We start from the raw sequence: 14,699 nt of genomic DNA on the forward strand, positions 1-14,699 counted from the left end.
TACCTTTAAAACAGTGATCTGAACATGTCTAGACAAATTGTATTTTTAAAAATTAGCAAACTGCCAGATAAAACACTTGTAAAGTAGCAATTCTGCTGTCAACCTTCTTCTGCTCTCTTTGTTTCTTTTTACCCTGTAGCAAGAGGCATAAGTGGTTTAAATGGACAGGATTTCAAACCATAAATACACAGTTAAACTTTGGAATCTCCAAAAATGTGATCTCGGAGGCATGACTACCAGTCCAGTTCAGGGTTAGATTATTTTCTAGAACTAATACTTAAATGGCTGTGTAAAAATAAATTTTTGGAGAAGATCCAGACTTTACTGATACAGTGAAAATGTCATGCTATATATAATATGTACTTGAAAGTGTCTTTTTTTTCATTGTAGATGCTTAGATGCTTCAAAAAATTCTGTTTCTCATGTGTCTAAACACTGAAAATTTCAGGTTAACAAATTTCAGGTTGACAAATTGTTGTGAAGAATTATATCAGGGTATACAGACAGTGTGAGAAAACAGTTCTGGGTTTACCAGTTTCTTCATTCATCTTGATATCTTGAGGCTGAATGCTGAACAGGTAACATTGATTTAGCTGATGGATTTTGTGGGATGTATAGTTTGGGTTTTGAATATTTTTTTGTTGATACACCCAGGTATTATGTTCTAACTGTTACATTCAAATAAATTTGAAAATGTGTTCTGCATGTAGATGTATTTAACATTATAAAAACTTAGTACCAACTGCTAGATTCTTTTTGGGGTTTCTTACTAGTGCTGGGAATAGTCCTTGTTCCCAGAGGGGAAACAGTAATGAAGAAATGAGATGAAGATTAGACTATCTTGGTTAATGGAGAAGCTTTAGAATGAGTTGCATCAATTTTACTCAACATTCATCAAAACGCTGATTATTTATAAAATTATTTAACAGGGTCTCTCTTATTCTTTGTGGCAAAGACAGAAAACATCAGGAAGGTTATTTAAACTCAAGCCTTGCCAGAGCTTTCAGTTTATGAATTATTAAGTAGCTATTTTTATAACTGCAATGATCCACTTGGAAAAGTAAATGTCTACAAATAATTTTAAGCAGGGTCTAGGTGCCACCAAGATCAATAGGGTACAGATGAAGCCTATAGTGAATGTTTTTTTCAATCACCTTTAAATCCAATATGTTCAGTTTGCAATTAAGAGCATGTTTCCTAGCTACTGACCATGAAATATGCACCTGGCATCTGAGAGATAAGCTGTGCTTTTCATGGTTTATGCATCAATACCATTAGCAAAGAGTCTGCAAGTAGAAATCAGTCATTTTGTTGAAGTTAGACTAGTGTCTCCACCCACACTTATGTTAGCCAAAGATTGTTAAACTAAGCTTTCACTGGAGTGAACCAGACACTTGCCTAAAAGTACATAGAAAAAGGATACATTTAAAAGCAGGCACCCCTTTTTTTACTTAGTCTCACCTTTCAGACAATTGTATACTTAATGGATTCATCACCTGAAGATCTGGATGAGGATATGACAGGAAACAGACCATGTATGTTCATATACATAACTTGTGGGCTGCTACTAGTAAAAACAAAACCACAAAGCCCACTTCCCCCTCCTTTGTTTTTTTCCTTTCTCCACCTTCACCATGGAGTACCAGAATATATATGGATGTGCACCGGTAAAGAAACAACGCATTTACTCGACTAGTTGCATCAAGCTAAGATTATTTTTTTATGCTTCCCCCACTCAAACACATACTGTTGTTCAAATAGCTTGTAATTCAGTTAGATGGTTGGCAAATTAAATTATCTGTTCAAAAGCTACATTAAAAGGCAAAGCACAATGCTTTACCAAAAGTAAACATAACTTTATTCCTAATCTTTTCTAAAAATTATAAATGTACTTGTATGTAGTCATAGATGCACACAGTAACAGTAAACACAAATTTTAACTGTTAAGTAACATTGAAAAAGGAACAGGGTACTAATGAGTGGAATTACAAATGTATACTTGATCACTAACGCTCCAAGCTCCTTTGGTAATCACAGCAAGTGAGAAGGAATTGCAAGTTTAAACGATATCTCTGCTCCTTTATCTTCATCCCTTCCAATTTTCTTTTTCTCTTGAAAATTAAGGAAGGCTTGTTTGCAGTTCAGTTATTGAAAACACTGGCTCTTTGATGGAGCAAACGCTTTCAGACCAGAATCTGGCTGTGATTGCTGGCAGCAGTAATTTGGTAATTTTAAGGACTTTCCCTGACAAAAGTAGGTTAAAGAGTTCCCACCTTGGCCCTTCATTCCTGTGCTGCGGTTCACCAGTGATAACAGCAAGTGAGTCAGTTGTCAACTCGAGTTAGGAACTCATGGTATTTATAGTCTTGTCTTCTGGTGGACTCTTCTCAGGTCTTTGAAGTCTCTCTTTCTACCAAACAGTCTGTGTGATGAAGTCTTTCAACGCTGCCTTCAGAAGGCTTTCACGCATGTGGTAATTTGTTGTGCATCTCCCAGAATTGTCTGTCTTGTGGTAGCTGCCCTGAAGAGCAACCAGGGATACTCTGACCAAGCAGGAGCACATTGATGACAAATTTTCAAAGGGCATTGAGCTGAACTGGGTAGAAAATGGATTTGGAAAGAACTGAATGAGAGAGGGACAGGAGTAGGTTAACAAGTGAGCAGCTTCTGTCACTTAGAAAGAAAGGAGAATATGGCAGCCACAAAGAATAATGAGCAAAGGACCACCAGGACAGACTGCTGCAGCTTAGGATGCATCAGCACATATATTTCTAAGGAGCAAAGCTTAAAGTGAAATGTGGGGCTTTTGACTGAAGCTGGGAAGCTGAAGTTCAGAAGGGTCATTTAGCTTTCAGCAAAAGGCCCTAATTCTCTGTGTTTCAGAGCATTTCTCTGTCTCTGTTGCTTCTAAAGTTTGAGCTCCAGCTAAGAGATTACTCTGCAATGAAAAACTGTCCTAAATGTTTAGACACATGCATACCTGTGTGTTTAAACCTCAAACATATTCTAGCAAGATTATTCTTCTTAGAGACCTTCAACTAATGCGAGTTTGCTTTAAAATAAAGCTGCATTTTTTCCGGTTAAGCAAAGAGGAAAAAACAACAACAACAAAAAAATGTAAAATAGTTTGTCTTTTGTCAGTGAGGTTTTACTTGGACACTCAGAAAAGAGGCAGTTGGAAGATCAAATCTTTAGCTAACATATGTATCACTCTGCTTAAATAAACTGACTACTCTGGCAAGTTACCTTGTCTCAAAATTAAATGGGAAAGCTCACAAGGCTTATTTTTCTTGTTTCTGTTTATTTCGTTTTTCATTTGTTTATATTGGAATGACAGAAAAAATACATAGGGTGAAATACGTGGGAATAACTTTATTGTCTGAGCCAGTAAATCTTTATGGCAGAAGTTGTTGAGTTGCTTGGGAATGGTAGACACTCGACAAAATTTGTGATGTGGAAAATGGCTACTTGTAACTACATTTATGATACTCTCTAGCTTAGAAATGAACAGGCAGCAATCCATTTGGCCATATTTTAAAGCCATGAAGAGAGCATCAAATTGAAGTAATCTATAGATCATGTATATAAGAAACAGGCTTTTGTTTAGTGATTATTTTGCTTCTCTCTCCCAGTGTTAGACCTGCTAAGTTAGTTGTGTATGGTACCATTCATTCAGACTGTTTTGATAAACTTATGGTGATGTTCAAAGGCATATTTTTAAGAAGTATTGGTCTATATCTTTTTGTTACTTCCCTATGCAAAATGAGGTCAGGAAAGGTATTGTGGATTTTTAATTTGTTGTCTTGAGTGCTAAGTTTCAGGACTGTCAAATGTAGTCTTCCCAGGCCTTGTTTAAAACCAACATGTTGCCAACCTCACATGTTAGGAAATCTCCCATATGTTATGGGATGGTAGAGTATGTTTTCATTATGGGTTTATCCAGATTAGGACCATGTATTATCAGTAGATATTCCTAATATAGATACCTTGTTGTGTGCTATTTAACTGCAGATATCTTGCAGGGCAGACTGTGGGGAGTGCAAGACTGATCTTGACACTGGTAGTGTATTTGAGAGTATTTCCAATATTTTTTCTCCCCTCTTCACTTTAACATCTTATGAGCTAGTTTCACTGGAAAGAATAATATATCAGAAAAAAAATCTGGAACAGAGAAAACAACTTGGAAACACCTAGAAGACACAGAGGGTTTGTCTTTGCCACTGTCAGAGACCTTTGTAGATTAGGAGAAGTTTGTCTTTGGTGTTTTGACTCAGTTTTGCATGATACTGTGGTAAGGAAACTAGGGAAACACAATCTTGATGGAACTGCAGTAGTGTGAATCTCAAAACTTCTCTATAATTGTACTCAAGGTGTATTAGTAATTCAGTATCAGAAAGGGAGGTAGAATTGATGGAGTTCTAACAGAGTTTGTTGTGTCTGTGCATCTGCTCAGTATTTGTATTAATGAGCTGGATAATAGATAGAAGATAGGCTGTTGTTACATTTGCAGATGACGAAACTAGGAGAGACTGTGTGGACAAAGGACAAGGTGAGATTTCAAAATAAGTATGACAAATTGCAAAGATAGTCCAAAAAAAACACTGAATATAATTCAGTAGTGGCAAGTGCAAGGACTCACGCATTCAAGGATATTGTGTTATGTAAATCATCTGGAGCGGATAGTTAAGGGGGGAGGGTTTGAAAAAGATGTCAGGGTTATAGTAGTTTACAGGTTAAATCTGAGACATGCCTGTTACAAAAAAGTGAAGATACAGAAACAGAAGTATAGCCAGCAATGAGATGTATGAAATAATTTCTACTCAAGTTGGCATTAGTGAGGCTTCAGCTGTACCACTGTGTCAGTGTTGGATATCTTACTTGAGAGGTATGGAACTAACTAGGGAGAATTCAGAGTAGAACAAAAAGACCAGACATCAAGTAACCACATTCTAGGAAAAAAAATTGTACAAAAATAGAGCTCAAAAGAAGATTGCTCCTGATTGGGTTCACTTATTTATGTCTCCTTCAAAAAAGAGAAAGGAATAGCCTATTGGTTAGGTACATGGAGAACTCGTCAGTAAGTGATAGCCTTCAATTGCAGGAGGGAGAAAAAGTTAGACAAAAAATATTTTAATGATGACAATAATCAAACACAGAACTAGATTGCCTGGGAAGGTTGTCAAAGCTCTAACACTGGAAACCTTAAAAACATGCTGCAAACACCTCAGAAATGGCCCTAGGTAAGGTTGGACATGCATTGAGTCATGGGTACAGAGCCCGGAGGACCTCCTGTGATGCCCTCCAGGCACTTCTCTGTAACTTCTGTGCCACAGGAGGTGTGCAGCAGAGTGGCATCCCAAACTGGACCAAAACTGTCCTGCTCTGGGCCTCCTTGTGAAATGCCATTCAGCAGCAGTTTACTGTTGACAGAGCTTTTACTAGGAACTGAAGTGGGGAGGGAGGAGTTGTCCACTGAAAGGAAAACAAAGTGTTGTTAGGGAGAAATCAGAAAGCTGGTGTGTTTGCTTCCCTTTTGTAAGCACATAGCGTCCCTCTGTTCTTTGGATAAGAATAGATGTATTTCAGTTATGCAACTAAGAATTCAGCGTGGGCTTTCAGGTAGCATACTTGAAAGGTAAGGAGTCTTTTTTTGTGGGCACATAAATGCAGTAAACTTAAGTGCAAGAGCATGTTTTTTGCATGGAGGGATTTTTTGGTAGCAATTCTGACAAATTCTGTTGGACGTTTTTCAAAGAGACGCTGTGTACATACTGATGAAACTTGACAGTGTGACCTTTTCATATGGGACAGAGGGAGCTTTTGCTGATGGGACTTGACACTTTTTTCAAACACACTAACAAAGATCACAGACCCTTTAAAAGCATATCCCAGAGATCTGGATCAGGTTATGAGTAGTTTTACTATGCACTGCCATGTCTCACCACATAGACAAGACTGGCACTATGTTATGTATTTGCTCAGGTTTATTTTCAAGCATATATATATATATATATACACACACACCCCAAACTGTTGCAACAGAAATGCTAATTTAATTCATATATCAAAATTTCTGGATTATTTTTCTGTCACAAATGGCTTATTATATTATGTTATATGCTTTGCAAAATAGTTGTAGATGAGTAGGTAAGATTCATAACCATCAACACTTGTTCTTGTAGTTCTGAAACTTTATTCAGGGTCTAAATGTAAAAAGATATATTCCTTTTTATTATTTAGTAATATGTCAGTATAAATAGTTCTGTTGAATTTGTGATGTAATTTAAATGAGAAATTGTATCTATGCATTAACTTGAATTTAGTCATGAATTCTGAAGCACTGTGACTTGTTGATTAATATCATGGGGATAAGTGTTACGTGGGATAGTTGAGGATGGGGGAAGAAGGATGTGTTATTTTGGATTCAAAAGAGTTGACAGAATTCTGATGTGCTATCACTCTTCTACAAAAGAGCTCTTTATTCTGCTTATAAGAGGAAACACCTCTTTGGGAAGCAAGGGGGAAGGTAAAGATTGCATATAGTGTGGAGGTATCTCTGCCCAATACTTGGTTACAAAACATTCTTCTAAAGCTGTTCTTGCTATGTTGTGAGTTACCCTGCTGACTGTTGTAGACTACTTAGTCTCAAGGGTCCTCAAATATGGACTTTAAAGAAGCCACTTGATCACATCATTGCTATGAACAGTCTTCAATGGCAAGCTACAGTCTCTTGATGAGGGTCTCTGCTGTCAGTTTGTGGATGGACATGTCAGTAGGAGTTACTAAGCAGTTAGTTTTTGTACTCTCTGTGGATGACAGGTGTGTAATTTCTATGTTCGCCTTCTACCCTGGCCTTTAGAGACAGGCTCTTTATTTGCATGAGACGTTTTCATTAATGGGAAAGATTTTGGAAATTGTGCATCACAGGATATTATAACAATGCTTCTCCATGAGAGGTAAAACTGTCACAGTGTGGTGATATCAAGGTAAATAACGTTTCTGGAAAGTGATGGCAGCCTGTAGGCAGGAGAATGGATAACTGTGCAGGAGGTAGTGGATAATCGGAGTCATTGGAGAGTCAAGTTCACATACTGTTCTTATGGTAGTTGCCATTTTTTGTATTTAAATTCAGTCTAAGTGGATGCAGAATTATTGCTGGAATTCAGATCCACCTAATGCAATTAATTTACCCTGACCAGTTTCATGAGAGAGATTGGGAATCTTTGGGCTAATAATCCTCATAGGCCCCTGAGAACAGTTGCAGCTGTTCTCTGCATTTCATGCAGAAGAATTGCGATTCACACTGTGAAATTACTCCCTCACGCACGTGCTGAGCACTGCAGTTGTATTTTGCAGGTATCTGCTAACAGTACCACAGGCTGATGGGTGACTGTCTCCTTGAAAAGGTGCTAGTTCTCTCTGCAGTCATGCGTCTTGTAAGTGAGGAAATCCACACAATTTTCTTTTGGCATTAGTTGTGGTAGGTCAAAACTGGCACCAAACCGTGCTAGGTTTATAAATGTAACAAGCTTTTGTTACTCTGTAGAAATAGAGCTTCCCGGACCTGAAAATTTTGTTTACACATAAAAACATTACTTAAAATAATTCCTAAAGTTGTTCTGATAATGCCAGAGTAGAAGCTAGGAGAGGAAAGTGAGCTCCAGCTCTTTCTTCATTTCCAAGTCTATAGGTGGTTGTGAGCTGGTTCTGGCTGTTGAGATGTTTTTAGTATAGCTGTTGGAGCTGGAATATGTTATCTTTACAGTCTGATTTTTTATCCTGTTCAGAGACTGCTTCCTTAGTATTCCTTTAATGGTATGTACAGGACTTAAAAAAAAACAAACTAGAAAGAAACTGAAAGTAGGTTTGGAAAATGTTTGCGAGCAGATGGTGGTGGTTGTTGCTATTGCAATTGTTTTTCACCCATGGAAGTGTCCAAAGTCTGATAGAAAGACTAACTTAGTCTCCTAGAGCGTATATATTGTGTTGATAAGGCATGTGGTGCTCTCATCCTCCTGTGGAAATATTTGAGGCTTCCAAAGTTTTTTGGCCATTCCATTTTAGAATGCAAATAGGACCTTTAATTCCCCACCCCCCCCCACCCCCTTCCTTCCAGGAAAAAAGTAAGCGAATCTGGGGGAAGGAAGAAAGAAAAGAGGGAAGAGGAGGCTGTAGTTCTGCAGTATGCTGAGAAGGACTGCAGGGCTTCCTGAGTCAGACCAGAAATGTGGCCTGACAGTACTAAGATTTGAGCCAAGATATACTGCCAGTTCAGATTTGTTCCAAAGCCTGGCTGTGTTAATATTTTGTGCTGCTGGCCTTCACTCCTGAGCAGGTGATGTCCCTTTGCTTTAGAAGGCTTCTTACTGCACCTCTGGCTGCTGTCTACATGCCCTTTTGTCAGTGCTGTCTCCTGGGCTGCTCCAGAATCCCTGCACATCGCTGGTAGAATGTCACTCGCCTGCATTAAAAAGCATGTTTCCAACCCTCCCTCAATTTCTTTTTAGATGTTCACCACTGCTGGAAAAAAAAATGCTTTCCTCTAAGGGAATAGAGGGGATTGTCCCTGTGATAAGGACAATCACAGATGCTGAGGACAATGGTTCAATTCCCACAATCTGGGCTGAGCTCCATGCAGTTCTCCAGAGATACCTGGGGTTGAGGGAAGAAGAGACTTCTGTGGTCAAAACTACCTCTTTGACCCTTAGTCTTTCACTGTTTAGGGCATGTTTCCAGGTGTGTCTCGCTAATATGACAGACTACTGTTGCAAGCCATACTGCTCCTGGGCCTTGCATTGCTGTACACACAGTGATTGCTTTTGTTCAGTGATTGCTTCTCTCAATTCAGGAGAGAAAATGCAAGCTTCTATTTTCCTGCTTAGAAAAATGCCAAGTGTGCCTGAAACTGGTCAGCGGAGGATACAGGTGTGTGCCTCAGCCAGGCGAATGACTTGGATCCTGCAGGCATGGGAGCAGGAAAGTCAATTGATGCATTGTCACACAAATTAGTGAAATACATATGTAAAGTCCAGAACAAATGGATTATTCTGTTGCTTCCAGACAGCAACTGTATATATTGTCAGCCTATGTGCAGATGTATAGATATAAAGTAGAGCATAACTAGGGCCTAATATTGGTAATAAGAACATCTGTAAGCATCTGGAACATATGTTGTTTCCTATATTGCTCTTCTGCACACTTGGCCCTTTCGTTGCCTTGCACAGCTTCCGTACTGGAGCACTATTTAGTAGCTGCCAGAAATAAAGTTCTGCTATAGCAGCTGTGGTCAGCAGGACTCCAGCCAAGCTTGGGACCCAGTGGTTGTGGTGGTTTTGGCAACTAGCCAGTTGCCGTTAGCACTGTCTCTAAGTTTCTCCTTTTTACAATTCAAAATCAGTGTTCTGAATTCTTCTTCGGTGTATACATTTTTAAGTTCCCATGCTATTGTCTTCTTTAGGTCTTAAACTTTCTTTTTCAGTGAAATTGAAAAACCAGGAAGCCAATGGCTGCATGATCCTGTGTAACTAGATGAACACATGGGTACCTTGCAGCTTGCCAAGCTAGCTGCCATTCTCATTGATACAATACGCCTGATGGTCTGAGCAACTTTCAATGTGGCAGAATAAATCCATGCCTGCATCCCCATGGTGCTATTGTGTACATGCGTGTGGGCCAGCCAGGGTAAATGGGAAATCCTGATCAGCAAACACGTGCCCCCACCCCTTGTGAACGCACTTCCCGGAGATGTCACCTGCCTGAGGCTTTATAAGTGGCTCCTGTTTCCCCAACCCCAACCCCCCTGGCAGCAGAGTAATGTGGCGGATGTGTGTTCCCAGCCTCTGAAGAACTGAGGCAGCCTCTTCTTTGATATTCAGCCAGATGGTTTGAATGTCACCTTCCCCATTCTGGAGTTCTGCCTCCACTTGTGATCATTCCACACTTCTACCACAACACTTTGCTACCCATCTCTGATCAGTCCCAGGTGGTGCATGGAAAGAATGACATAGTTAAAATATTTCTCCATTTCATTTGTATATCTTTTTATGCTCAGGAGATTCTTTTGTTTGGGGTTTTTTGTTATTTCTCTGCTATTTAAGTCACTGAAGGTGCTGCCCACTGTGGGATTTCCCCGTTACAGCTTCCTGCTCTTACCACCATGATTTCATTTCTAGCCACAGCTCAGGTTATAGGCTGTCACCCTGTTGCCCAACCTATATCTGTTGGTCACCTCAGCCATTTCTTTGCCAGAAGTAAGAAGTCACTTTTTAAAAACATGTGATCGCATGTGTGTATTTTAACATGCATAAGCAATGTTTGAAGGGTGACAATACACCATGCTGCCGCTATTTTTGTTAATACACTGTACCATACAGTCACTGGGCTTTAAGCCCAGCACTGCATGCTGAAAGCTGCAGGAACTTAGAGCTGCTGCGTGGTGCCGGAGTGCAGGGCTCAGCTGGTGAGCTGCTTCCAGCAAAGCAGATGTTTCTGCTGAGACCTGGCAGGTACGGTGGCCTAGGTTGGCTCACCCGCCATCAGGATGCTGCCACCTTGCAGCTCTGGGTCCACAGAGTTTAATACCTTCCTACGTTCCCTCCCTTTGTTTCAGACTTCATTAGTTGGAGTCAAATACAGCTGCAGTTTTACTCTAGATTTTCAGAAAAATGCTGAGTGAAGTATCATAGCTGACACATTTAAAATCTTGACCAGCAGAAGCCCTGACTCTGCAGACTTGCTTTTTGTAGCATTAGGTAAAGTATTGTTCAAAATGCCACTGGTTGCCAGTGTGTAGTCAGTGCTGCCAGCCCTGGAGCTGAACAAGTAGGGGTGGCAATGAACTGTCAGCACAGGAAATCAGGAATATCTCTCTCAAGCTAGGAATAATCCCCTTTATTTGCCCATCTTTCTTTTTTGCTTTTCTTCATGCTATTCCCAAGCTTTTGAATTGTAGGCCACTTCTAGAAACTCTGCTGTTTTTGAAATGGTGTTTTACTCTGATTAAAACATTTTTCAGATCATTTGCTGCAGTAAGGGTAGAATAATGAGTGCTTAGCTTCCTGTGTACTTGCAGATGATTTTTTCAACATAATTTAATTTTGCCTGAAGCATAATCTTTATAACAATGGATACCTGATCATGTATTTACTTTGCAGTACCCTGGAGACAAATTTTGTGCTGACCATTCAAATGAGTATTATCATACAAGTCCTAACAAGACAGACTGGGAATAACTAAGTTATGTGTAGGCGTGAGAACCATAATGATTCAGATAAATTCCCACGTTACAAACCAACCTGCTTGATTCTATTCAGTACTTATTTTAATGGGAGTAAGGTGATCTAAGAGGAATTTTTCTTGATAATCTTTTGCCTTATGGAAGCTATATAAAAGCTATTTGTAGTAATGGTAATTTACTGTTATGTGTTTAGACCTGGAGCAGTGGCAAGGGAGGGAAGCCAAGTTTAATAACCGGGAGCACTATTTTGTCTTCATTTCACTGGGGGGGTTCTCAAAGCCTGGGAGACCTTCCAGAGCTATATGATAAACTTTTGGATTAATGTGATTGACCACTAGCCTTTTCATTTTCCTTATCTATATAGAGTCATGCATACCTATGTGGTGGATTACTATATAGAGAGTGTTATAGAATATTTTCCATCTCAGTTGCCTCTAGTATCTTCAGGCCATGTATCTAGTTCCAGTCTTGGTACAGACGATTAAGCCCCCAGGCAAACCAAACTAGGATTATTTAATTTTAAAATACACTTCAAAAACTCACGGTTATTCATATGCTATCTTTCATGTTCCTGTTTTTCTTTCACTTAGCTTTGTACTCTCTGGAACCTTAAAAGCGTAAAACAGAAGGAGGGTTTGGAAGCAGTAGAATAGCTTCTTTTTATTGGGTGATTCCCTAAAAATGACATCAATAAAAATTTAATCTCTGTGCCTTGAAAGTATGCTATGATTTTACTCTGATGTATGCTTTTTTGTTTATTTTCTTCTGTTTCAGGCCAAACAAACAAAGTAGCGAAGGAGGCAGCTAATAGATGGACGGGTGTGTATGCGTTTATATTGCTTAACACAGCTTCAGACTAGAGCATTTTCAGTAAAAGACCTACTAATTGTTAAGAATTTTAAACTTTATTAGGATTTGATGTAGGATAGCCCTCACTTATAAAAGCATGCAGAAGTATACTTTGCTTCTAAATTATCAAGATTCAAAAAATAATACATTTTCTCAATTTAGTTACTGAACGTACTTCACATAACATATTTATTTGTTCATATGGTGCTATCTTGCACACTGTGGTAAAACCTGCAAATTATTTTCTTGGTTGAGTTAAAATCTCTTAAGGTGAGAAAAGCATTAATAGAAAGAGACTGGAAATGGTGGTGTCCAGATATTCAGAAAGTTTAATTCTTCTTTTCTGAATTCTCATCTGTTTCTAAAGAGTAGAATGCTTTGTGGAACCTTATTGCTGCTACCATATGATGGCTGCTAATATAAAGTAGGTATTTCTCAAACTAATTCATCAGCTTTGACATGCAGGAAAAATGCTGCACCGTTTTGAGGAAGGTTACTCTGAGAACATTTGTATGGATGTTTAACCCAATTTTCTGTTGTTGCTTAGCTTTGCTATATTGCTATATATTTCCATTTTGCAGAGCAAGCAATATGTATGTCCTTCTTAATTATTTAGAATCTCATTTGTAAACTTTTGTTTAGAATTCATCTACTACTGATGGACTGCACGCTATCGTCGGTTATGCCAAGTGCAGCAGGACATCATTGTCACAGTCTTTTGACTGTTATTATTTTATATCTTCATTTGCACTGGGTTGTTTACTGCATATGGGGAAATAAAGTTATGTGTTTGAAAATAACTTCTGGAAGTACTGTTGTCAGGGCTTTCTACTGTTGATGACAGGCTGTTGTTCTCAAGATCTTGAGAGAGTTAGAGGAACTGTACCTCAGCCTGTAGAAAGTAATTTGCTATTTAATGAGACAGTTAGGTCTTATGCTGCAGCATATTTTTCTTTTGAAGAGAGAGTTTTAAAACCAAGCATCTGATGGTTAAAGAAAAGAAAATATTCCTAAGTTGTGGAGACACAGAGAACACTTCCTGTCCTAAGGAATGCTGCAATTTCTGGGTGTTAGGAATGATGTAGCGAGTTTCAATCAGTACTGCAATGAAAAATTATGTTAAATTGAAGAGAACATATGTGCTAAAATAATAGTAGTGTGGTGCTAAAAGAGAAGTGCTGACTAAAATAAAGCTACTTGAATGTATTTTTTTAACATTTAAACAAAATGTACATTATCTGACCAAACACATGCGGGACTAGAAAGGACCTTATAGTTAATTTGAATCTGATTTTCGCAGTTGTAGACAGTCACACAGTAGGTGTCTAGTTGAAAAAGGACCTATAAAAATACTTGTTATGCATATTCACACTTACCTCATCACTCCATAGCAGCCTTGCACTGTAATTGTAGCTTTCAGTCTTCTCATAGAGGAGCAAGAAAAGATAAAGGTAACCTCCAAAAAAGAAGCCATATTTTACTGAGAACTGAGTAGAAGTATGTCATTAACAAAAGCCTCCCATTTTCTGTTCTAAATCTACTTAATAATAATGCACCCAATATGTACCTTTTTCATATACAGAGAGATAATGCAAATGGAAGGATTTTGTTGGAGCCAAGACTACATTTCCTACTTTCCTAAATATTCAAAACAATGTTTTTCATTCTGTTTATAGATAACATCTTTTCAATAAAGTCCTGGGCCAAACGTAAATTTGGATTTGAAGAGAGCAGAATTGACAAAAGTTTTGGAATCCCAGAAGATTTGGATTACATTGATTAGTGTTCGGCAGTTGATGGCTGACACAGTTGTACATAGTTTGTTAAATATTCTCAGTTGGCATTCAAATGTAGATGTGAATCCTCTTCAAACAACTGTCCACCATTTATTTAGCAGTTTTTGTTAAAGTTAATAAAATTCTAAAAATATTTGTTGCATTTCCTTTTTTTTTTTTTTTTTTTTTGTTATACTCTCTGGCCAGTATATCTCTTGATTACTTCTGTGAGACAGAGTAAGAAGGGACACGGGTTATAGGGAATAATTATCACAAAGTCCTGAGACTGGTTTTTACTCTTCTTTTGCTTAACTGGGAGTAGTACTAAGAGCTAGAAGCTCCAGGGACTTATGTTTAAACATGCTGAAGACTTTGGAGTGGAAATAGCAGGGGACAAAATGGAATAGAATGAATTTTTCCCTCATCTTGACAAGGAAATAGAAGAGAAGCATAATCCATTAATGTAAAACATGGAGACAGTAAGGATATGAGTAGAAAGGCTGAGGTCTGACTTCAAGTTGTTCTTTATTGTGTTGCTAGAACTGGTTGTAAGTTTAATGACAAAACTTTTTTGTTGGAAAATACTAGTTCATCAGAGCTAAATCTGTTCCAGCAAATGTACTGGATTTGACACTGAGAAAGCTTCTCTGCTCAGGATTGTTACTGTTTAAGAGAGGGAGGAAAGAGCACCCATTCATCCATTCGCACTACAGCACACTGAGACTTAGGGTGCTCATCTGGGATGTGAGAGACCAAATTCAATTTGCTGTTCAAAATCAAGCATCTTTGGGTGCATGCACATTTTTCAATTTCAGGCTAAAAAAGCAGACAATCAAAAT

The 14,699-nt window shown here is 38.5% G+C and overlaps 1 protein-coding gene across 2 annotated transcripts in view; it reads left to right on the forward strand.

The window, feature by feature from the left end:
* Window positions 1–14,016, forward strand: part of MND1 (meiotic nuclear divisions 1 homolog (S. cerevisiae)) — a 37,927-nt gene extending 23,911 nt beyond the window's left edge. Inside the window, exons 6-7 of one of the 2 annotated variants that reach the window (XM_010074454.1) lie at window positions 12,011–12,055; window positions 13,762–14,013. In XM_010074454.1, the coding sequence (XP_010072756.1) occupies window positions 12,011–12,055; window positions 13,762–13,868 (152 nt within the window). In that variant the 3' untranslated portion in view covers window positions 13,869–14,013. Of the gene's footprint in view, window positions 1–12,010; window positions 12,056–13,761 lie in introns of both variants that reach the window. The other variant, XM_010074453.1, reaches the window with a different exon arrangement.
* Window positions 14,017–14,699: the final 683 nt, after the last annotated feature.

The sequence above is a fragment of the Pterocles gutturalis genome, unplaced genomic scaffold (assembly GCF_000699245.1).
Source record: "Pterocles gutturalis isolate BGI_N339 unplaced genomic scaffold, ASM69924v1 scaffold21327, whole genome shotgun sequence".
Taxonomy (NCBI): domain Eukaryota; kingdom Metazoa; phylum Chordata; class Aves; order Pterocliformes; family Pteroclidae; genus Pterocles; species Pterocles gutturalis.